Here is a 25,450-nt window from a genome sequence, read left to right on the forward strand (position 1 = left end):
TTACCCCGTGGACGTAGACGAAAGTCGAATCACGTTATATCTTGTGTCTCATGATAACTTAGTAGCATTTACATTATCTTAGTGTTCTTTGTTGTTATCGTGATCTTGGATATCTATTATTACTTAGCATTATCAGTTCAACAGATGCATCAATCCTACATAATATCCGATCATCAGAATTGTATACATTACGTAGACTATGGGAAAATTAGTAGTCACATCTCTAGCGAAAAAATAATATACATATTTATTTAGAAACTGTTAAGAATGCAAACCTATATGCTTGCTGACTAGTGTTTATAAGATTATTTCTAAGGTTTTAGCCTCTAAACTAAAACTAGTTACTAATAAACTTACTTCGCGTAACCAATGTGCATATGTTGAAGATAGGAGTTAATTGATGATACCTTAATATTCTGCAATAAATTGGTGATTTCTTTAGAAACTAAGATTATTTGTGAGATAGATTTAGAGAAGGGCTTTAGTAGGGTGTGTTGGAGCTATCTTAAGATATTATCGCAGAAGATGGGTTTTAGTTCAAAACGGTGTATATGACTAATATTTTGCTAATCAACTTCATTTTTCTTTGTTTCGAATAATGGTTTTTCTTTTGGCTTCTCAAAAAATCTAAAGGCTAAGACAGGGAGACCCTATATCCAACATTTCTATGGAAAGCTTTTCTTGGTTTATTGATGGAGTTGTTCAGCAGAAGACGCGCAACGGCTTTTCAAGCATTAAAAATGGTATTGAGTTAAACCATTTGCTGATGATACTATTTTATTTCTTAATAACAAGAAAGATGAATTACATAATTTATTTTCTATGATCAATTGTTGAGTACATTGTTAGACTTGTAAAATCAGACTCATTCTAATTGGGGACATTCCAGAATTGTCAGCATGGGCCTTATAATTAGGTTGTGTAACTGATGAAATCCCTTTTATTTATCTTAGGTTCTTAGCATGCCTTTAGGAACCCTGATTTTGGGCATACCTAATTCTTTCTAGGCATACAAACAATAGTCCCATCTTAGGTGACCTTATAAGGGGTACCCTATGGGTAGTTCAATTACCTATATACCCTTAATACAAAAATCTAAAATCAGTTTTCTAAAAAATAAAAATCAGTTTCCCTTACCATCTCTTCTTATTCCTCCTCCTCTAGCCGAACTCTTCCCCCTCATGCGAAAAAAAAACTCATCACCGTGATTAATTGTCAATTCGTAAAAATTTGATCGTCGATTAAACTCAACCATGTAATGACTCGTACAAAGAAAAGCAGGGACTAGGCAAACCAAATCGTCTTCTAATCCTTCAATTGAAGAAGAAGAACCAATTGAAGATGAAGGTGTAGAAACTAAAAATCAACCACCAATTGAACCAGAACTTGAACCAACTTCATCTCCAACTCCGGAAATGAGGATAAGAAAGCAAGTTTTACAAACTCAATCTCCTATTTGTTGTTTTTCATCGATTAGACGACGGTTACAGTGCTGGGTTCGGCTCAAAATTGAGTTGCGTTTTTAGCCGAACTGTTCTTCAAAAAAGCTTCCTGTAAGTGTATATGAACAGTTTGGCATGAAATTTCATGAAATTTCAAGCCGAACCTAGTCACAGATAGAGATGCGTAGGGGTTCGGCGTATTCGATAATTATAATATGTGCCGAACCTAGCACATTTACGAGGTTCGGCTATTACGATATTCTCAATATGTGCCGAACCAATAACAATATTTTAACCCAAAAAATATCAAAATGATGTTCGGCTCATACGATTTTCGAAATATAAGCCGAACCAGTAATTATTTTTTTTCCGAGCTATTCAGGATGTTATTCGGCTTACTATGAAACTTTCATATAAGCCGAACTAGTGTCTAGCAAAAGGGTTGGAATTGAAAATTATAGGTTCGGCGCATGCATTAAACAGATTCAGTGAGCCGAACCGTTCATCAATTGGTAGATTCGGCTCATAAATGTGAGCCGAACCTCAACCTGTTTCGCCGAACCATGATCCAAAAAATCATCTAAACAACCTTTATAATTCTGAAAATTATCTTAATCACTAAACAAAATATTTAATCACTAATCAATATTACTAACACTAATACGTAAAGGGCAGATTTTCCCATTAAAAAATATTTGGGTTAAGGGGTAATCTGATTTTTCTATTTCACAATCTTTTTTGTCTTTATGCAGTATGCCTAGTAAGATTTCAGTATGCCCAAAATCAGAATTCGCCTTTAGGGGCTAAGGCATCTTCTAGGGTTATTTGGAAGCCTATTAAACATAAATTTGATGCTAAACTGTCTCATTGGAGACAGTGCTCTCTTTTCAAGGTAGTATACTCACCCTTTTGAAGTGCATCCTCACAGCCCTTCCTATGTTCTATTTTTCTCGGTTCAAAGTTTCAATTGTAGATACTCCCTCCGTTTCTAAAAAAATGTTACTTTCACTTTTCCTATTTTTAGGCTAGAATGAAAAAAATGAAAGTAACACTTTTCCAGAAACGAAGGGAGTATTACCCAATTGGAAATGAAGATGAGGAATATTTTTTGGGAAAATAAGGCTGGCTGTAAATGCACCAAGGAGAAATTCGGTAAACTAGAAATTGGTTTATGGCACCAAGGAGAAGGGAGGATTAGGTGTTCTAAATCTTAGATTGATGAACTTAGCTTTGTTATCTAAGTAGTGCTGGCGTTTTGGGATTGAGAAGAATCACCTATGGTTTAAGATTATAGCAGAAAAGTATGGTACCCAAATCTCTCATTGGTTCCTTGGTAAAGCTACTTCTCATTGAGGCATTTCATGCTGGAAAAGTATTGCTGAAACTAGTCAGCTGGTATAACAGTTCTAATCTTTCTTTACATTCTGGTGCTTTGGTTTCATTTTGGTATGACAAATGGGACAGTAAGAGTTCTTTGTCAGTTTATTTTCCTGTCATTTTTAAGCTTTAGAAGCATAAGATTCTTCAGTAGCTAACCATATTACAGCCGAAGGAAACCGTATTTGGACTTCAAGAGAAGAATAGTAAATTCTGAAATTATCATTTCACATTTGGTAGTTGTTAATCGAAAAGTTTGCACATGATCAATCGGCTTTATATGGGTGCTTTTGTAGATAGTTTTGTGCATTCACAATCATCACCAGAAGGTGTAAAGATGCTTAGTAGCAGAACACAACAAAACATAATAAAAAGCACGACTTGCTACATGTTAAGCATTGGAGCATAAAACATGTACTTCCTTTACTGTGGTACTGTTCTCTTCTTGTTTTGTGTTTTCATATTAGCTCCTCTTCTAATATGCGGCGCCAATTGGATCTGCAGCACCTTATGGGCGTCTGAGGTTTTAATTCTTAGCATTGTTTCATTTTTTGGACCAGTTATCACTCTCTGGTCTGGACTTAGATTTGTCTACTTCAGTTCAAAGCAGTGGGTATGACTTCCCCTGAAACCCAACTAAATACATTGGTGCTGAATTCCATCATGCTGGTGGACAAAGTCATAGCAACTTTGGGTCAGCGTTCACTTATTGTGATTTATACGGAACTGATAAAGACCTCAGCAACAGGTATCAAAAACAACACCTTGAAAAACAGAGAGCGGGGTGAATATGATAGATAGCAACTTCGGCAGCTCTTGTCAATTTCAAGTTCATTTATTCCAAGTTAAGTTCCTGTAATGTTGATGTTCCGGATCTGTTTGCCAACAAATCCTTGATGCAGGCCTGGAGTACTCCCTAGTCCTGACATATCAAGCTAAATAACCCAACATGTTTCATTTGTAACACAGTTACGGCTAGCCTAGGCCTGGAGTACACAGGTACATTTCTGTTTTCATGACTAATAAGATTGTCTTTCGGCTGAATTCATGAACACAAGCTCAGTTTTTCCTTGGATCACTCTGTACAGTGTCCTTTCTGCACCAACTCTATTATTTTCTTGTCCACCGACAGTGTCGGTGAAGAGCACCTAACGTGTGACAAACAGATGCCATTAAAATTATTAAATAAAAAAAAAGTAAAGTCTTCAAAATCTTTATTTAATTTAAACAATCATAAAATAAATAAAATATAATCTACAGTAATAAATTTCAACAAAACAAAAACAAAAAAAAGTCACCCCCACCGAAATCCCAACCTGTCCCTCTCGGGCATCCGGGCAACTAATTCCCGCGTCACAGTAGTCCCTGCCCTGGTTGCCCATCTAGCTGTTTCCAGTTTTCCACTTCATTTAATTTAAAAGTAAATTACGAGACCTTCTCATTTCTCTATATTCCAATATCCACCCTCAGTGTTATCAGTTTCTCAGTCTTTACTCCCTGGTGTATGATTTAACTGGTGTAGGTGCAGTTCTTGAGTGGGATTGCAACATTGAGTTTCTTTGGATCAAAAACAATAGAACAATTAACTGATTTATAAAACTTAGGTTTAACTATTTTTCCCAAAACATAAGCCCTAGATCTAATATTGAAACTCAATTCCATTGCCATTGGTAAATTGGTAGTTCCAGTTGAAGTGCTCAATGTTGCTCCACCACCATATAATGGAATCTTGTTTCCTTGAACCACAACTGTTAGTGTTCTTTGACTCTTCCTTGATTGATAAAATTTCTTCATCTGAATATCCAACAACAAATTCATCAAAATTCACTCAGAGTAAAATTTAACTGAAAAATAGAGAAATGCAGATCTGAAATTGTTGTTTTGTGTAAAGATACTTACAGAGCCACTGGCAAGGTTGAGGTCAGAGTAGGACAGTTGAAGAGGAGATGAAGTAACATGAACTCCAAAAAATGTTGCAGTATTACGAAATAAGAGTTTTACAGAGGAATTCATGGAAACCATTTCTGTTGCTACTCCTGTTGAATCTGATCCAGCTTGAATCAACAAATGCTCGAATTTTATGCTCTGAAACAAATACAATCAAATCTTAATCATGAAACTAAATAACTAACTAAAATTGTTCACTTCTACTGATACTGAATTGAAATTGAAGAGATCTAATCCAGCTCTAATCACTAAATTAGTGTTTTAAATTCTTCACTTAATTTCCAATCCGATTCAAGGTCTGTAATTATAAATCTAAGAAATTAAAATATTGAAATTGGGGAATTATGGGATTTCTTACCTTCATGGTGATAACAGGTTTCTGAGGACGACTAGCACCATAGAGAATCAAAGAGAAGAAAGAGAAAAGAACGAAGAAACCAACAACAAAGGCAAGAACATAACAACGACGAGGAAGAGATTTATGAGCATCTTCTTCATCGAGCAATCCTTCTTCTTCAATAACATCACAATCCCCTTTATTATTCCATGGTTTTTGACCACCTTTTCTTGTTCCACGGTCATTTTTAGATCGAGAACCAGGTTTTAAAGATCCAGAGAATCTACTCGAAGAAGATTCACGAGAATGATGACCAACAGATGAATGAGAATGTGGAGGTGAACCCATTGGACTAAGAACTGGTGTTGAATGGAATGAGGTTGTAGTTTTTTCTCCATCGTGTGAATCTCTTGATGGACTCTGTACATAGTAAACTGGTCTTCTTGGTGATGATCTTCCTGGTGATGAAGCTGCTAAACTAGTAACTTCTGAATCTGTCTTTGCGTGCATCTTTCTAATTTTGGTTGCTATCCTCAATTTACTTTCTCCCTTGCTCTCTAGAAAACTTGGCTCACCTGTGAAGCAAGAGTCACAGACACTTATCTATGCAACTCTCTCACTAGTATTAGATCTATTTATTTCTTTCTTTCTCACAATTTCTATATGATAGTGTTCGATTACTGTAGAGAAAGCTTGAGGAAGACTACAACTTCTCCGTTTTGGGTTAAACAGTTAACACCAAATGAGAATGAGCAATTTCCTTTCCTTTGCTTTGCTTTTTTAATAAATCATGTATATATATTAACTTGATTCGCCGCACCAATTATAAATAATACCAAGGTTACATGGATTATTTTTCAAAATAAAATTTGCATTATATTGTACATCTTAATTATCTTTTATATTGTACATCTTAATTATCTTTTATGTTAGGCCGGTTACTATGGGGGTTGGCTAAACCCTCCATTTGTCATGCCAGCTGGCCTGACAAACTGGCTGCACCACTATGGGGAAAAACCTAAGCGACCGAGACTCCACCGAGAGGTTGAGACTAGACCGACAGGTCTTATATAGACCGACCGCTAGCGATCGACTCTCCACCGCTAGAGTCGACCGCTAGCGGTCTACATAAAACCGGTCGGTCTAGTCATCGTCGGTTATTAAATAATGAAGTAACGGCTATTTCCCCCCACGTATCCTATAAATTTGCCCCATTCAATTCAATTTAATCACATCTCATTTTCTCATTAACTCTATCATCTTACTCTTTTGTACCTTTAATCATCTGTTTAATTTTTATTTTTAATCAATGGATTCTTCTGACGGAAAAATGCGTATTCATATGGGTCGATTTGAAGAACAACAACGAATATTCGTTCAGGCATTGAAACAAATTGATGATGAGTCAGATGAAGATAAAGATCTAACCAACAACTTGTTGCGGCTATATTCATCGGGGCAAATACCTAGAGATCAAGAGCCAAAAGAAGTGTTCACAAGAAGATATACGTACCGGGGTCGGGTTGAATGGCACGAGAAGCTGATGCACGATTATTTTCTTCCCGATTGTGTGTTCTCTGATGAAAATTTTCAAGGCCGATTCTGCATCCCCGACATTTGGTGCTAAAGATTATTGGTGAACTTTTCAGGTAGAACCTCAATTTAATTATCAGTATGATGCACTGAATATTATGGGTCATGTCCCGGAACAAAAGGTTACTTGGGCCTTAAGGATTCTAGGATATGGCAGACCTCCAGATTCTAATGATGAGTACCTTCGCATTGGCAAAACAACCGCATACAAGTATCTTTCGTTGTTTTGCGAAACAATGATTAATCATTTTGGTCCAACCTATTTACGAAAACCAACTGACGCAGATGTTAGAGAAATATTAAAGCAAAACCAGGAAAGGGGATTTCCGAGAATGCTGGGTAGTCTTGACTGCATGCATTGGGTATGGATCGGATGCCCTACCTATTGGGTCGGTCAGTATAAGGGTCACTACGCAAAACCAACGGTTATCCTTGAGGCTGGTGCTTCATATGCTTGTTGGATATGGCACGCTTTTTTTGGTCTCCCGGGATCTCAAAACGATATAAATGTTTTATGCAAATCGCCTTTATTTGAAGATTTAAAGTGTGGAATTTCTCCTCGGGTAAATTTCAGTATCAACGGGAATCAATACACTCATGGTTATTATCTTGCAGATGGAATTTATCCAAAATGGTCAACTTTAGTTCAATATTACCGTCAGCCACCTTCCGGTGAAATGGGTCGTTCATACTCATATTTCAATAGTAGACAAATGGATCTGAGAAAGGATGTGGAACAGTGGAACGTGCTTTTGGAATTCTGAAGAGGAAGTTCGCAATCATTTGTGGGCCTTATCGTGGTCTAAGTGCTCGTGAAATGCATAAGACTATGCTGACTTGCATCATTATCCATAAAATGGTAATCTAGGAAACTCGTCGTAATAAGAATTGGACTAACCATCAAGATGAAGACTTCTCTACAAAAACATTTTTCTGGATGATCCCAGATTCACTGAAGATGAAGATTTATCTCTTTGTAGAAACTATGTAATATACTACCCGAAGAGAGGTGAAGAACGACGGATGCACGGTTTACCTAGTATGAGTTATTTGGATAAAATTCATGATGCCTTCTGCACTGAGATAGGTAATCCTCATAACCGGGGTCGTGCTGCTTTGTTTTGCCAACTCATGGATATCAAAAAAGAGCTTGTGGATTTTATAGCTATGAAAAGGATTGTCACTCGATATCTTCTTAGAGGTGAGAGCAATGCTGAATTGGGAATATGAACTCGAGGCAAGTGGCGAAGATGGAAACGAAAAGATTTTGAATATGAAGCGCATTACCAAATTCTTAAGGAGTTTCTAATAATTCGTATGGGATGTTAGGCTTAATATTAGTTTCCATGGATGTTGTCAAGTTTAAGGTTTAATGTAATGAAAAAACTAATTTAAGTTTTAATATAATGAAAAAACTAGAACAATTTCATTCACCATAAGTTTTAACTACTACATCTTCATTAACATTAAAGCTGATACATTAATTAATCAAGTGGCACTATTTCATCGTGGTCTTCATCTTCCTCATCTTCAGCTTGAACTCCAAATTGTTTTTCCAAATTTCTCTTGTTTCGTTTTTCTTCCAACTCCTCTGCTAACCTGTCCATCTCAATTTCCCATACCATATATTGTCTGGGATTCATTGTTGTGGTGTTTGCATTTGGAATATTATTCTTGTCATAGTCTGAAACAAATTTCTCTTGAGTTTGTCGATGTTTTTCATCTCCCTAGTCAAGAACTGCCGGTTTACATCTCTTTGCTTTTCGGCAATCTTATGATTCTCTATCAAAGTATCCAAAACACCTTCACTTGGTTCTCCTTCTTGGGCAGCTTTTCTCGCTGCTCTTGCAGTGTTTCTTCCTAATAATTTTCTCTTAATCGCAGCATTGACATTCAAGTTGGAGTTGTTTTTTGTTGTGGTTTCTGGTTAAGAAAATGGATTCTCCGAAGGGGGATGAGATGATTGAGATGGTTGTGAAGCTGGCAGTGAAGGTGATGAAGTGTATGGTGAACTTGCATGTACATTATGCATGTTTGCTAACACTTCTGGATGATATTTAGGTAACACTTTCAAAATATGATAACAACTTTCATACGCAAAATTTTTCCCATGTTTATGGTGCCAATCAGTTCAACACTTTCGTTCGACATCAACATCGACAAGACCGCTCGCTCGAGCACGAGCAGCTTGCATTAGAGCAGTGACATACAAGGCAACTTGGGTGTTGATTATAACGAAGCGACTGGACAATCCATTTGCATCACGATCGTTGATGTTCATAGTTTCATCACGAAATTTAGCAAATATTTTATCCCACAACTTAGTAGATTGTTGATGGGCACTATCGACACTATCTTGTGTATAGAACACATAGTTTCTGCAAATGCTTTCATCTTCAGTTATGGTAAATTTTGCACCCCTAATCTTCTTAATTTTATTAGATTGAGTATTAGATTGAGACATATTAAAGAAATTATACAATACGAGTGAATGAAAGAGTTGGATGATGAAATTTGTTTTAGATTAACAAATGTGAAGAGTAGAGAAGAGAAGGTGTGAGTTAAAATGGTAGAGGAATGTGGTATTTATAGGGGGAAGATTTATGGTCGTTGGATCAGATTCTATTTAGCGGTGTAAACTAGAGTGGCCGGTCTTACAGGAACCTCTAGCGGTGTAGACTTGACCGAGCGGTGTAGAAACTTGACATGGCCTGGCTAAATGGAAAATTTGCCACTTAGCCAGGACGGTTTGCCAGTTTTCCAGCTCCATAGTGGATGCAAAAATGGCTAACTCTTTGGTTTTCCACACCCATATGAACTGGACTTAATGGAGATGTCAAATTAGTTTGGAAGTGTTGATGGTGGTTTTTAGCTTAGGGTTAAAATCGTAAAACTGTACAACTGACATGACATCACTATGACCATTAGCACATTTACTGAATCAATCATCATGCCTACGCAAGAATTACCGGGGTACCTTTTTTTTATGGGTCAAGTTACACGACAGAACCCTTAACACCGACTGACATCAACTATGCCAAACCCTAATTCTCATGCTACCGCGCCAAGGCATGCCAACCATGCCATCCGCACCACTTTTCCAATGGCAAACCATGCAAGCCACATCTCCGCGCCAAGGAATGCCGACCATGCCAGCCGTACCACTATGTCGATGGAAAATCATGTCAGCCACATCTCCGCGCCAAGGCATGCCAAACATGCCAGCCGCACCACTGTGCCAATGGCAAACCATGTCAGCCACATCTACCGCGCCAAGGCATGCCAAACATGCCGGCCGCACCACAGTGTCAATGGTAAACCATGCCAGCCACGTCTACCGCGCCAGGCATGCCAACCATGCTAGCCGCACCATGCGCCAATGGCATGCCAAACCCTTGGACCCAACCATGCTAGCCGCACCATGCGCCAATGGCATGCCAAACCCTTGGCCCCACCATGCCAAGCCAACCGCACCTTGCCTTGGCCCCACCATGCCAAGCCAACCGCGCCACCATGCCAAGCCATCCGTGCCAAACCCTTGGCCCCACTATGCCAAGTCGTCCGCGCCATTTTCCTTGGCCCCACCATGTCGGCCTTCCCTATGCGGCTACCAAAACGAAGGCGTGCGACGATCAACGACCACCCTTCAATCCTAGATGCAAATCCTAGCCGTCCAAGGTCGCCAAACAATGCATGGTAACCTTTGGCCCAAAACCCTAGTTTTGGACACGCCAAACCGCGCCAAAGCATGCCATGCCACATGTGCCAATTGCATGCCAACCACCTTGTCGCGTTATACCATGCCGGCCTTCCCTATGCGGCTACCAAAAACGAAGGTGTGTGATGATCAACGACCACCCTTCAATCCTAGATGCAAATCCTAGCCGTCCAAGGTCGCCAAACAACGCATGGTAACCTTTGGCCCAAAACCCTAGTTTTGGCCACGCCAAACCGCGCCAGAGCATGCCATGGCACATGTGCCAATGGCATGCCAACCACCTTTCCACGCCATACCATGCCGGCTTTCCCCATGCGGCTACCAAAAACGAAGGCGTGCGACGATCAACGGCCACCCTTCCATCCTACATGTGAATCCTAGCCTTCCAAGGTTGCCAAACAACGCATGGTAACCTTTGGCCCTGATGAGTGCCAAATAATGTATATATCTATCCCTTTTTGTTGGCATTTAACTCATCTTTTGTGCAGTAATTCTACATTTTATCCCATATTCTGTATTTTCATTGTTTTCAAGAATAAATATTTTTCTTACTTAATTTTGCATTTTTAGGTAATAAATAAAGTCTGGATAACTTGCGGAGCGGAAAAGAGCTGAAGAGTGGTGAAAAGCCGGAAGAAATTACGCAAGGAAGCCGCGAAGAATGTTGTGCACAAGACCAAGAGGCTAGGAATGGGCTTGAAGAGGAAGAATTGTTTTTAAAGAAGATATGGGCTTGGCATACCCAAGGCCCAAAATCCTTACCCTCACCCATTTCCACTACCCAAGCCCGTATCGTATTTCAGCCGTCAGATTGGATCATCTCAACATCTAACGGTCGCTCCCTTGCTGTTCATCAAAGTTTGATACATCCGCTTCACACCACAACACCTAACTCCATCTTGAGCCGTCAGTTTCGTTGTGCTTCTACATCCAACGGTCGCTCAATATCAGCCTCTCTTAACCGTCCGATTCAATTCAGTCTCATGCATCACACGGTCTCATCTCGCTGGACATCAAGAATGATATGTCCGCTCAACACCGAAACAACCCTAGGATATATAACCCAAAATGAAACCAAAAACCTAATCACTTCTCCACTTCGCCTTCTCTCTCTCGCCATCTTCTCCTCCACACCCGACAGTTGCAGACACCATGTTGCCGTACCACCACCAACTCCACCGTACACCATGTCCGCCACCACCACCAACTCTCCACTGTCACTACCAAATACCACATCATCACAACCACCCTATCTCTCTACCTATCTATTCCATCAAGCTCTCCCCTATTCTAATCCCTAGGTAAGAGACTGATGAGATAGATCGAGCTATAGAAGCTAGAAAAGGCATGGGAATGAAGCTACAATGTCAGAGGAAGAATGGGTCGAGTTTAATTTGATGTTGCTACATCAAATCAGGTAAAAATCGAGAACCCTAACTTCTGTCAAATTTGAGAAATTTTACCAAAACCCTAATTTCGACTAAGAGAGAATTGAGAAGAGAGAGTAGGTAGAAATAGGGTATGGGTTAGACCCATTTCCCTAATTTCTTGAAAACCTAATTTTACTGTTTTAAATTTGGGATTTAGGGATTTGGGTGAAAACCCTAATTTGTAATTTGAGGGAAATTTCTTTGGGTATAAAAAGGGGACTGTGGTGTGTGTAATTTTCATGCTGGACTAGCCAGTGTCCAGGACTGTGAAGTTCTGTTAATGTTCAATTTCAGTTTCAAATCAATTTTAGTTAATTTTCAATTTCTGTTTTATTTCATGTTTAATTCCATGTTCATTTAATTTATGTTCTTATAATTTCTGTTTGTTTCTAATTTCAATTTAGTTTTGTGTTTAATGTTAGTTCAATGTTATGTTTAGTGTTTAAAGGTTTAGTTCCTCAACTGTTGTTTCAATTCACTGTCAAGAAGTGATGGAATGTTAGGCTAGAAGCTTTGAGGCACTGTATTGATTGAGCAGTGGGGAGAAATTAGTGCTCACTAGTGACTGTGAGCAAACTAGTTCTCTTCCCACTCTAGTTGTATGCCTAGGCTCACCTTCACCATTTCACCTTCACTGTTATGTGCTTCCCATGTTATGTTATTGTGTTTAAATTCATGTTTTGTTCACTGTTAGTGGTAGAAGTTTAGCTTTGAGGCACTGTATTGATTAAGCAGTGGGGAGAAACTAGTGCTCACTAGTGACTGTGAGCAAGCTGGTTCTCTTCCCACTCTAGATGAATGCCTAAAGCCATTGCCTTGGCTTTGCTTGTTTTTCCTTCCTTTTTTTTTTTTACTTCACTATCTCCCCTGCCCTTGGCTTAGGCCTTGGTTTATCTCTTTGTCATTCTTTATGCCATTATCACCTTCACCATCATCATTGTTGTTTGCTGTTTGCTTATGCCATTGTTAATATGCACATGTAGATTATTGTTGTTTCATCATTGTATATATTGCCACATTGTATATATTGATACTATCTCCATTTCCATCCTCACTGCCTTGGTCTTTCCCTTTGCTATATTGCCTTGTTTTGCCCTGTTATGCTTCCCTGAGCAGCCTGCATTACCCTTCTGCTGCTGCTGAAGCCACTGCTGCTGCTGCACTGAGCTTGCCTCAGCTAAGACCACAGTTCAGGTTAAGGCCTAAGGCCCAGTTCACTGTTACCAAGCCCAGTACACATCAAAAGAACCCAAGCCCAAATTCAAAACCAAAGCCTAGTTCACTACCAAGCCCAGTTCACAAGTGAACTGTTAAGCCCAGTCCACAGTTCTCTCCAAAAGCCTAGTGTACTGATAGGCTAAAGCTAAAGCCCAGTTCATTCCCAAAGAACTCAAAGGCCCAAAGCACAATCATAACCCATTGGTTACCAAAATCCATTGGTACCCAAAGCCCAACAATAGCAACTAGAACCCAAAATAGCTAAACACTACAAAACACACACAGTCTCTGTGGATCGACCCGTACTTGCACGAGCTACAACTGACGACCGTGCACTTGCGGTATTACTGTAGGCCCGCGTTTTTATCTCGCTTCAATTTCATACACTTTCCCGGGCCCACCAAGTTTTTGGCGCCGCTGCCGGGGATTGGTGCTGTGTTTTTCTAGTAGTTTTATTAGCTATTTTTGCATTTCACTGCATAGCATTTGCATCTGCATCTGCTTCACTTCATTTGCTGTTGGACCTGCTGTTCTGAACCAGTTTTTCCTCTGCTGGGACGCCACCAAGGAAAAGAACCAAAGCCCAACTGGGTTTTTGCAACAATATCAGAGCAGCTGGGCTGTGCTTAAAAGGTAACCCATTTAAGAGAACCCGAATTGTGGGCTTCCAATTTTTAATTGTGGGCTTGTAATATTAAAGCCAATTTTTGGGCTTTTTATTTTCTGTTGGGTTTGTAATTAATTTTTGTGGGCTTGTTTGTTTAATTTGTGGGCTTGTATTTAATTTTTGTGAGCTTGTTTAAATTGGACTTGTATCTTGTATTCTGGGTTTAAACCCAGCTGAGCTTGTAACCGATCACACTAGTTGAACTCGTTAGTGGGCCGAGTACCCAAATTCTAGGCCGAGATTTTGGACTCAGTTCCACCAAAAGTTTTCAACCAAGCGGAGCCAAAGCAGACACAAAACAAACAGTGGGCTTGCTCCCATTCAAAAACCAAATTTTACTTGCTCCCATTTTAAACCAAATTTTTTCTTTATCCCATCTTAAACCAAAAGTTTTATTTTACTCCCATTTCAAAACCAAATTTTCAAATGTCTCCCACCAAAACCAAATTTTTCCCAAAAATCCAAACCCTTTAAAAAACCAAATTTTGGGCTTTGTAACATAGTTACTTAGCTTTTGAGCCAATCATGTCTGGATTTTGGTCTGCTCCTGGGGATGGAAATAAAACTCTTAGAGAACTTGCTTATGGGCATGTGCCACGTTATGAACCTTCCACGGACCATGATGTCAATAGTCATAGGAATTATTATGGACACTTTCAAAGTCCCGAGCCGCAATACATGAACCCTAATGACTATTCATACATGCATCATTCATCGCAACGTGAAAATGAACATTTTGCTAGTGCCTCACTCACACAATCATCACTTATGGATCAAATAGAAGCTCGAATCACAGCTTTAGAAATGCAATCACATGAGGAATCTGTCACATCTAATTTTCTTAGGCAACCTGAAATCTATGCATGTCCTGCATGTGGTAGTTTAGACCACCCTGTTGAGAATTGTCATATTTTGCATAATTTTAGGCAATGTAGAGAAAATCCAAGGTATGAAATGCCCATAAATTGTGAGAATGGTAGTCATTGGGACCATAATCAATCCTTTGAGGGTTGCGATCAATATTTTGTAAACCCTAATGACCATGCACACATGTACCATTCACCACAATTTGAACATGAAGAATTTTGTACTCCCATGAATTTAGACTCCACCACAGAAGCTTTAAGACTCTGCAAGCAAGACTATGATAGATCTACATCACGAATTCATGCACATTTAGATCAGATTTTGCTTCACCGACAAAAGGAGGAAATTCATGAGGAAATGTATGTTGTCCCTAATGAAGTGTCTAGTCCCATTCATGTAAATAATGTTGAATATGAACCTAATTTAGAGGAACATGAATCGACTAATGACACCACCACTGTTAACGAGGACCAATATGCATGCTACCATGATGATGATTATGATGATTATGATGATATGTTAGAAGAACATGAAAATATTGTGGAACCTGTTGGTTCAAAAACATATGGCTTCTCGCCCTCGACCTTCATGAATGTTGTTTTTTCTAATACTCATTGTAATTCATATGATTTTGATATTGACATGGGATTCGTACAATTATTCTGTGAAGATGAGCATGACATAGGAATAGTTGAATCTTCTGTAGACACTAATATGCATGAAAATATATTTGATGTGTCTGATTCTCTACCTAGGTCACATTGTGATATTTCTCCTGATTTGCCGATGCATGAGAATAAATTTGTTGATGATGTTGATGATTCTGATTGTGATCTTGCCAATTTGATTGATGATTGTGAGCATGATGTGACATGTGTAGATGAGTTAGGAGATTTTGATTTGATTGATAATGATGTGCCTATCGTCCTACATAAGTCACAATCTGATGGCCTTCCACCCAACCTAGATTTGGTTTGTACCCATATTGTCAAACCGACTTTTCTGAGAGTCCCTAATCTAGGTTTGGAACTGTGTGCTTCCCAAGTCCTCTTGGACTATTTTGCTTCTAAGTATAATACATTTGAGGAACCACAGTTGGAATTAGCATGTTTGCCCGTCCCTAGCACAGTTCATTTCGAGCTAGACCTTTTGCATGATGAACCCCCGAAACTGCGCGATTTTGTTTTCAAAATTATATCTTCTGTAAAATCCAGGTTTGGGGGTAGCTCATTTTGTTTCACAGTTTCACTTGCGTTTATTTCCTATATTATTGTGTGAAGCTGTTGAAACCGCTACACTTTGTCTTTTGGGTTGATCCTCAACTCTTTAGATTTTGTGTATGGTGAATTTTTTGTATATAATCCAGTAGATAAAATTTCTTAAAAACCCTTTTGTTCCTTTTGTATATATTTTGCTAATCCAATATGATCTCGGCTGAAATATGTTGGATTTTTTTTTTTGCCTTGAATAACGGAGTTTTAATTCTGCTTTCGCCGAAATCGGGTATTCTCTCTCCTTTTACTCTACTCAGCATGTCCCTTTCCATATGTTGCATTTTAATTCTTTCCATATTTTGAAACATTGAGGACAATGTTTAGTTTAGGTTTGGGGGTATAGAGTAGATACCATGATAATTTGCTATAATTGAAAACGAACTCCATCTTTTTTGAAAAAATTGAAAAATTCCAAAAAAATCGAAAAAAATTAAAAAATGAAAAATCATAAAAATGGAGCTCATTTACCTTGAAATGTTGACACTTGTGCATATATGTAATTATTAGGAGTCTTAGTCTAGATATTTAGGCACCCTGATTCTAGCACAATTCACATAGTGATAAGAAATTTGCACGCGCACGATCTACCAATACATGTATGGCCTTGATCTTCAAGGTGTTTGATAGGAAGTTACGATTGCCAATCACTTTAGAATACTGAACGAAACTTGACTAGCTTGTTCTTTGGTTGGTTGGGATAGAAGGTGGAGGTTACATTAAGAAAGACAACCATCGAATTTAACTGGGTGCATCAAAAAGGGCTACCTCTTGCAAAGTGTCATGTAATCTTTTGTTTCCTTTTGTATTTGTATCAAAAGTGTTTCCTTATCCAAAAAAAAAAATAAAAAAAAATCAAGTATTTATCAATTCCATCCTCTCTTGTTCCAAAAATAAAAGAGAGTAGTCAATGTAAATAAGAGTCATGTAAAGAGTCATTTTGTTGTTTCATTGTAATAAGCAAGGAGGGTGTATGCCATTGATGTACAACGCGAGTAATTGTGAAATACCTCCAACTCATTCACAATTCTCGTAAAGTCCGGACAGCTAGCTAGATTTCGACCTTGGTTCTTAGCCTGAGAAACTATCTCTTGGTGATTAGTAGTCATAACTTCAGATCTTTCTTTACACATGTGTAGATACACTTTACACTCTTATCACATGTCTTTATTTGTTATCAGTGCTAGGATTGTGCCTTCGATAGCTAGATTGACATCTCCATTTTGCTGTGAGCTTAACTGACTTGCACATGTCACATTTGATGGAATCTGAGCTTATATTTTGACCTAGAACTTTGTAGGTACGTTCTAATCAAACCTTCACGAGACTTCAACTCGTCCACTAGGGACACTTAGTGGTTTAAAAGGCTTAGTGCATACGCTAAATGCATTCGAGAGACCAGCGACAGTAGTATAGTTAGGATTTCCTTAGTTTTGTTTTACTTGAGGACAAGTAAAATTCAGGTTTGGGGGTATTTGATGAGTGCCAAATAATGTATATATCTATCCCTTTTTGTTGGCATTTAACTCATCTTTTGTGCAGTAATTCTACATTTTATCCCATATTCTGTATTTTCATTGTTTTCAAGAATAAATATTTTTCTTACTTAATTTTGCATTTTTAGGTAATAAATAAAGTCTGGATAACTTGCAGAGCGGAAAAGAGCTGAAGAGTGGTGAAAAGCCGGAAGAAATTACGCAAGGAAGCCGCGAAGAATGTTGTGCACAAGACCAAGAGGCTAGGAATGGGCTTGAAGAGGAAGAATTGTTTTTAAAGAAGATATGGGCTTGGCATACCCAAGGCCCAAAATCCTTACCCTCACCCATTTCCACTACCCAAGCCCGTATCGGATTTCAGCCGTCAGATTGGATCATCTCAACATCTAACGGTCGCTCCCTTGCTGTTCATCAAAGTTTGATACATCCGCTTCACACCACAACACCTAACTCCATCTTGAGCCGTCAGTTTCGTTGTGCTTCTACATCCAACGGTCGCTCAATATCAGCCTCTCTTAACCGTCCGATTCAATTCAGTCTCATGCATCACACGGTCTCATCTCGCTGGACATCAAGAATGATATGTCCGCTCAACACCGAAACAAGCCTAGGATATATAACCCAAAATGAAACCAAAAACCTAATCACTTCTCCACTTCGCCTTCTCTCTCTCGCCATCTTCTCCTCCACACCCGACAGTTGCAGACACCATGTTGTCGTACCACCACCAACTCCACCGTACACCATGTCCGCCACCACCACCAACTCTCCACTGTCACTACCAAATACCACATCATCACAACCACCCTATCTCTCTACCTATCTATTCCATCAAGCTCTCCCCTATTCTAATCCCTAGGTAAGAGACTGATGAGATAGATCGAGCTATAGAAGCTAGAAAAGGCATGGGAATGAAGCTACAATGTCAGAGGAAGAATGGGTCGAGTTTAATTTGATGTTGCTACATCAAATCAGGTAAAAATCGAGAACCCTAACTTCTGTCAAATTTGAGAAATTTTACCAAAACCCTAATTTCGACTAAGAGAGAATTGAGAAGAGAGAGTAGGTAGAAATAGGGTATGGGTTAGACCCATTTCCCTAATTTCTTGAAAACCTAATTTTACTGTTTTAAATTTGGGATTTAGGGATTTGGGTGAAAACCCTAATTTGTAATTTGAGGGAAATTTCTTTGGGTATAAAAAGGGGACTGTGGTGTGTGTAATTTTCATGCTGGACTAGCCAGTGTCCAGGACTGTGAAGTTCTGTTAATGTTCAATTTCAGTTTCAAATCAATTTTAGTTAATTTTCAATTTCTGTTTTATTTCATGTTTAATTCCATGTTCATTTAATTTATGTTCTTATAATTTCTGTTTGTTTCTAATTTCAATTTAGTTTTGTGTTTAATGTTAGTTCAATGTTATGTTTAGTGTTTAAAGGTTTAGTTCCTCAACTGTTGTTTCAATTCACTGTCAAGAAGTGATGGAATGTTAGGCTAGAAGCTTTGAGGCACTGTATTGATTGAGCAGTGGGGAGAAACTAGTGCTCACTAGTGACTGTGAGCAAACTAGTTCTCTTCCCACTCTAGTTGTATGCCTAGGCTCACCTTCACCATTTCACCTTCACTGTTATGTGCTTCCCATGTTATGTTATTGTGTTTAAATTCATGTTTTGTTCACTGTTAGTGGTAGAAGTTTAGCTTTGAGGCACTGTATTGATTGAGCAGTGGGGAGAAACTAGTGCTCACTAGTGACTGTGAGCAAGCTGGTTCTCTTCCCACTCTAGATGAATGCCTAAAGCCATTGCCTTGGCTTTGCTTGTTTTTCCTTCCTTTTTTTTTTTTTACTTCACTATCTCCCCTGCCCCTGGCTTAGGCCTTGGTTTATCTCTTTGTCATTCTTTATGCCATTATCACCTTCACCATCATCATTGTTGTTTGCTGTTTGCTTATGCCATTGTTAATATGCACATGTAGATTATTGTTGTTTCATCATTGTATATATTGCCACATTGTATATATTGATACTATCTCCATTGCCATCCTCACTGCCTTGGTCTTTCCCTTTGCTATATTGCCTTGTTTTGCCCTGTTATGCTTCCCTGAGCAGCCTGCATTACCCTTCTGCTGCTGCTGAAGCCACTGCTGCTGCTGCACTGAGCTTGCCTCAGCTAAGACCACAGTTCAGGTTAAGGCCTAAGGCCCAGTTCACTGTTACCAAGCCCAGTACACATCAAAAGAACCCAAGCCCAAATTCAAAACCAAAGCCTAGTTCACTACCAAGCCCAGTTCACAAGTGAACTGTTAAGCCCAGTCCACAGTTCTCTCCAAAAGCCTAGTGTACTGATAGGCTAAAGCTAAAGCCCAGTTCATTCCCAAAGAACTCAAAGGCCCAAAGCACAATCATAACCCATTGGTTACCAAAATCCATTGGTACCCAAAGCCCAACAATAGCAACTAGAACCCAAAATAGCTAAACACTACAAAACACACCCAGTCTCTGTGGATCGACCCGTACTTGCACGAGCTACAACTGACGACCGTGCACTTGCGGTATTACTGTAGGCCCGCGTTTTTATCTCGCTTCAATTTCATACACTTTCCCGGGCCCACCAGGCCCCAAACCCTAGTTTTGGCCACGCCAAACCGCGCCAAGGCATACCATGCCACATATGCCAATGGCATGCCAACCACCTCGCCGCGCCACGCCATACCGGCCTTCCCTATGCGGCTACCAAAACGAAGGCCTGCAACAATCAAAGACCACTTTTTCATATAAGGTGAAGATCTTAGCCATCCAAGGTTACCAGCTAACGCATGGCAACCTTTGGCCCTAGTTTGGTCGCGCCTAAACAAAGCCCAAACCCTAACTTTTGGCCGCGCCTAAACTAGGCCATATTAAAGCCATACTGATCATGCTTTCATGCCACTGACTACCAAACGAAGGGTTGCAATAATCAACGGCTACCTTTCCTATTAAGATGCAAAATCTCGACCGTCGAAGGTCACCACCGAGCCGACAAGTCTCCCAAGCTCAACTTGCCAGACAACAACAACGTGCTACATGTTTTCCATGACAACATTCGAGACATCAACGCATGTCACAAACTGGGGGGTTCTCATTGGGTATTAGCTTGGCGGTTTACAGCGTGCGGCGTACACTACGCCCGTTATAAGAAAGTGTCATAAGGATGAGGTGGTTAGTAAATACAGGGATTAATGGTGAAACGCTTTCTTTTATGGAACATCAATTCCAGGCGTTACCGGTTACCACCTCCTCCCATTTACTCACCCGTTTTCCATTTCTTAATGAGACCAGAGTACGTTTCACTTCGACTTGTATAAATAGGCATTACCTATTTCCACCGAACAAGAAGTTCAGGTCAGGAGCATACAACACTCAGAAAACATTTGCTAGCTTTCCATCTGTTAGCTTCCCACTTTCTGATACAAGTCGTAAAAAACAACTACTATTCCAGAATAAACTATTCTGATCTCAACACTTTCTTCGCTTCCCTTCCCAAAACCAACCCTTCTCCTTCACTTTGTGACCGAAGCAAGTCTGGAACGTCCATTTCTTGGTTTAGGTCGGATTTGTACAGATTGATCTCTCGAATCTAAAGTACTCCCTTGCAGTATATTGTTTAGGGATTAAATTTGTTTTTCACCCACACACCCGAGATTACCAAAATCAGCAGAAACCGTTTTCACCCTCCAACAATTGGCGACCACAATGGGAGATTAATCTCTCGGTTGCAATATCGATTTCCAAATTTCCGATATCACCTTTCACTTCCAACTCCAACATGGTAGAACTCAGATCCGGATCAGCTGCCGAGAACACCAACGCAGAATCTGTCCATGGTGTTAACGCTACTTCCAACAGCATCACTATGCCACCTACTGACCCCAGTAACACCGGAAGCACTCCTTCAGGTGTAATATCGCCTATCACCAGGGCCAGAGCCGCTTCCGCCTCTAATGTCCCTGCACAACTTACTAATCCTGGCAGTTTTGAAAGCGCTCCTTCAGGCGTTACGCCACCAATCACCAGGGCCAGAGCTGCCGCTACCGCTCCTAACGCTTCGTCAATCATGGCGCCTCCAACCGCCACTAAGACTCCAACTACACCACCAACGGGACGAGAAACCGGAGGAACCAGAGGAAGACGACCCCATATCACCATCACTGATTTGATGGAACAATAGGAGGTTCTCGCCAGAGCCAGACGGATATGGTATCGACACAGAAAGAAGTACTCGTCTTTCTCAAAGCCCTGACAGAACGACTGTCGCGTGAGTCACGCCCTCCAGAGCCGATTAGAAACGCCTTCAACACCCCCGACGCTAGTACCTCGGCGGAACGCGTCTCCGCGGACGAGGAGATTCGTGCAAGAACCCCATTGGAAAGAAGTCAGCCGTCCAATTTTGTAATACGAGAGGATCTGGAGCAACTTCTCCGGAATCGAATCAAGAATTATGAAATAGACATGCATCAGCATCAACCTCCTTACCCACCTGAAATACAAAGAATTCCTTTTCCAATAGGATACTCCTCTCCTCCATTCACCCTGTACGATAGCACCGGAAATGCACGTGAGCATGTCTCTCGCTTCTTCGAGTCCCTAGGCGAACATGAATACAATCACGTTCTTCGTCTGAGGGAATTTTCGAAATCGCTTACCGGAAGAGCGTACACATGGTACAACAACATCGCGCCAAACAGCATCCCCAACTGGGGTGGCATGGTCACCGCATTTTACAAGAAGTACTTCTTTGTGTCTGCACAAGTTACGTTATCGGACCTAGGAAGGATGTACCAACGAGACAACGAACATCCAAATGATTTTGTTAAGAGATTCGGGGTTCAAGCACTAGACTGTCATGACCCAAACGTGACCGAGAAACAACTGGTGAATTCATGCATCAACGGTATGGCTCCCATTTACCGCGCCTTGCTAGGGAACCTCTGTTTCCAGACATTCTCTGAGCTCCATGAAGCTTTCAGGCGATCAGCAACGACAACACCAGCATTATTAGAAAGAGCTAGACCAACCAGAGTCGAAGACGTACGCGAAACTCACAGGAATAGACGTCCCATCAACAAGAAATGCAACGCTGGTCCCTCCTCTGTGAGCGTAGTAAACGAGAGAGGAAAAAGGAAGGCCCCAGCTGCAGACCAGCAACCTAAACGCGAAGCACCAGCATGACGAGCAACTCCGCCACGGAAGGCCGCTGCTAAAGCTCCTATGCGTCATCATGAAGCTGAAGGAAATACCCTGGATTTCCCATTTCCCATTGAGGAGGTGATCGATCTCTTAGAATCATGGATTCAAGATAATGTTATCAGACTACCATCTCCTAGACGCCCACCGAATGAGGCCGAGATGGCAAACCCCAAATACTGCCACTACCACAGATTTGTTTACCACCCAACCAGTGATTGCAACAGACTGAAACATATCTTCAAAGAAAATGTAGAAGTAGCGGAACTTCAACTAGGAAACGAGGGAGTACATCAAGACCCACTTCCGGTGAGGAATTGTGGAGTCTCTGGGGACTCCGTGCACGAGAGTGTGCAATCCATGATGCAGCACGTATGCGAAATTCTCTACCTTTCCAAGGTGCAGCGCCAAGATTTCTTCAAGGCTCTCAATCGTGTCGGGTCGGGTAAACGACTTTTTCCCTCCACGGAAGCCACGCCAAGAGCCCACGCTCTCTCAGCGAGCGGAATCGAAAAGGACAACTGGGGACTACTGACCACGTCTTATTTAAGAGGTATTGAATTCGACAACACGCTAATTGACACGGTCCTGACTTCAACATTGTTACTTTCAAGACTCTGAAAGCTGCGGGATTTACGAAACAAGAGGCTACCCATTCCCCATCCGTGATTAAGAACCCGGGAGGGGAAGCCTTGAACGCGTGCGGCTACATTAACCTCGAGATCAAGATGGGAGACGCTATAACGCATAGCAAATTCCACATTGCCAAAGAACTGGGCTATGACATGATATTGGGGAACTTGTGGGTACTCGACAACATGGCGAAATTGGGAACATCCCCTCTACCGATGTCAACGCCCGAAAGAATCTCCAACAAACCGTCCCACTTGCTGCCGCATCGACGAGTTATCAATGGAACCCGGACACCTGGAGATGACCTGTTGGCGTTAACTCATAGATTCCAAACGCAAGTAAGTTTAGCCGAACGATATTCTCTACAAACAGTCATTTCTTCCCTTATTCCGTCATGGGGACTCAGCGCGATTACCGGCGTGGACGCTGTCAAGAGATGTGAGTGGGGCGTTGGGCCATTCAAACGCTTTGCAAAGAATTCGGAAGCTTCCATCGAAACTGTCGAGACCAAGATTCAAATGGTTATACAACACCCGAACTCGTTTCAAATCGGAGATATGGTGGTCAAAGTGAACTCGTTTCAAGTCGGGAAGATGACGGTAAAGATAGTTGTTCGGACCGATTCACCTAAGGAAAAAGAAGACGAGACATATCTGGTGGCAGACGTCCTTTTGGGAGGTTACTGCAAGCTCATCAACACAGACTAGCTGGGAGGTGTGATAGTTCACTCGCGATGGCTCAAGCTTTTCAATCCCTAAAACGATGTACTACCCTCTTACAACACTATCCCTTTAGTATTTTCTTCAGCAATTTCTCCTTCCGCTTGATATTTGTATTTCCCCAAGATGAATGCATTGTTTGTATTCTTATTTAGGGTTTCGTTTTTATTCAAAAGGCATACATTTCTTTCCGAATGAGTTTTCCAAATCTCGGAAAAATATACCAAATAAATCCCAAATCATTGAGAAGCCATTAACCATCCAATCACAACCAGAAACACCAACCCATTCTAGGGGAAGGCTTGGGTCTTTCAAAAATGAGAAGTTTTATTCAAAGACAGAAGCCGTAAGCGGGATGCTGATTGAAGAAACCCTAACTTCGCCGCGAATATAAGGAAGGTAAAAAAAAAATAAGTCTGCAAAACATCAGGACAACTAAGCGACGAATAGAAACAATGAAGTAGAAGAAGCTAGTCATAGAAAGCCAATGTGTGAATTGCCAATGCCTCGGTCAGAGCTTTTTCAAACACTTTCCCCAACAATCTTTCGGGCAGCAAAGGTTCCATCCGGAAGCCACATCAGTAATAGTAGCCTCAACATCCCACCCGGAAGTCGTCTCAGCAGCAACATCATCCGTCTTTTTACCGACATCCGCCTCGGCAACCAAACCAGCATATGCCACCACGACTTCTCCAATGCCACCGACAATAGTTTCGCCGTCTTCTCCAAAAGTTGTTTCAGTTTAATCAACTGCAACATCATCATCTTCCTCGGGAGTCTTCTCAGCGACCTTTCGAGGATAATTTCCCGATTCATCATAATCAAGGGTTATGACACCGTCTTGGACAGGGAAGCTACGTTGATTTTCCCCTAAAAGTTTTACAAGCTAGGTCTTCTGTCGTTTCAACTGAGAAGCAAACTGTCCCGCCCTAACAGTGGGCCGTGAAGAGGTTTTGTTGCACCAAATCCTCCCAACGCACTGGGATGCTTCGCCTCCTTCCCGTTCTTCCTCCAAAGGTATGTCCCGAATGATTTTTCCATCTTCACGAAACAGATATTCAATTCTATTCAACGCCTCCTCATGAGAAGAAGATTGGTTTTCGTCGATTCCAAAGTTTCTCCCCAAAAAATTGGAGACATGTATGTCATTGGAAGATCCCATTATGCGCTATAAAACTAGAGAAAGGACAGAGGATAAACACGATTTCAGAACGACCTGTGCAAATGAAGGATTCAAGATCATCTCTTATAACCAGCAGAGCGATGAGGTCCCGAAAAGGAAAGCCTCCTACTAGCCGCGCATTGAGGCGTGATATCAGATTCTAATGAAACTGTTTTCTACTAGAGAACATAAGAGAAGGCCTGGCCACGTGAGCACCGAGACTTGGAGAAAACAAGACCGATAAGGTGACATGAGGAGAAGGAATAACGCCCCCTTTCTACGGGCATAACACTTGTGAGGTTTTGAATAAGGAAAGAACTTCCTATGTGAGTCACGTAAGGAAAAGAGACAACC

General features: G+C 40.7%; 1 protein-coding gene across 1 annotated transcript; it reads right to left on the reverse strand.

The window, feature by feature from the left end:
- Positions 1-4,007: 4,007 nt before the first annotated feature.
- LOC113356859 lies at positions 4,008-5,882 on the reverse strand. Its single transcript, XM_026600089.1, has 3 exons — positions 5,125-5,882; positions 4,719-4,904; positions 4,008-4,613 (listed from the first exon to the last, which is right to left on the reverse strand). The coding sequence occupies exons 1-3, from the start codon at positions 5,611-5,613 to the stop codon at positions 4,329-4,331; spliced, it is 960 nt and encodes a 319-aa protein (XP_026455874.1). The 5' UTR covers positions 5,614-5,882; the 3' UTR covers positions 4,008-4,328.
- Between the last annotated feature and the right edge of the window lie 19,568 nt (positions 5,883-25,450).

Source organism: Papaver somniferum, chromosome 3, assembly GCF_003573695.1.
Source record: "Papaver somniferum cultivar HN1 chromosome 3, ASM357369v1, whole genome shotgun sequence".
In the NCBI taxonomy this organism is placed as follows: domain Eukaryota; kingdom Viridiplantae; phylum Streptophyta; class Magnoliopsida; order Ranunculales; family Papaveraceae; genus Papaver; species Papaver somniferum.

Bases quoted from the DNA above. Each gene is read 5' to 3' on its own strand.
- LOC113356859 (XM_026600089.1), bottom strand. From the start codon at position 5,613: ATGCACGCAAAGACAGATTCAGAAGTTACTAGTTTAGCAGCTTCATCA. The intron at 4,905-5,124 runs GTAAGAAATCCC...TATTTGTTTCAG, and splicing joins AACCTGTTATCACCATGAAG to AGCATAAAATTCGAGCATTT. The intron at 4,614-4,718 runs GTAAGTATCTTT...TTGGATATTCAG, and splicing joins TCAACCTTGCCAGTGGCTCT to ATGAAGAAATTTTATCAATC.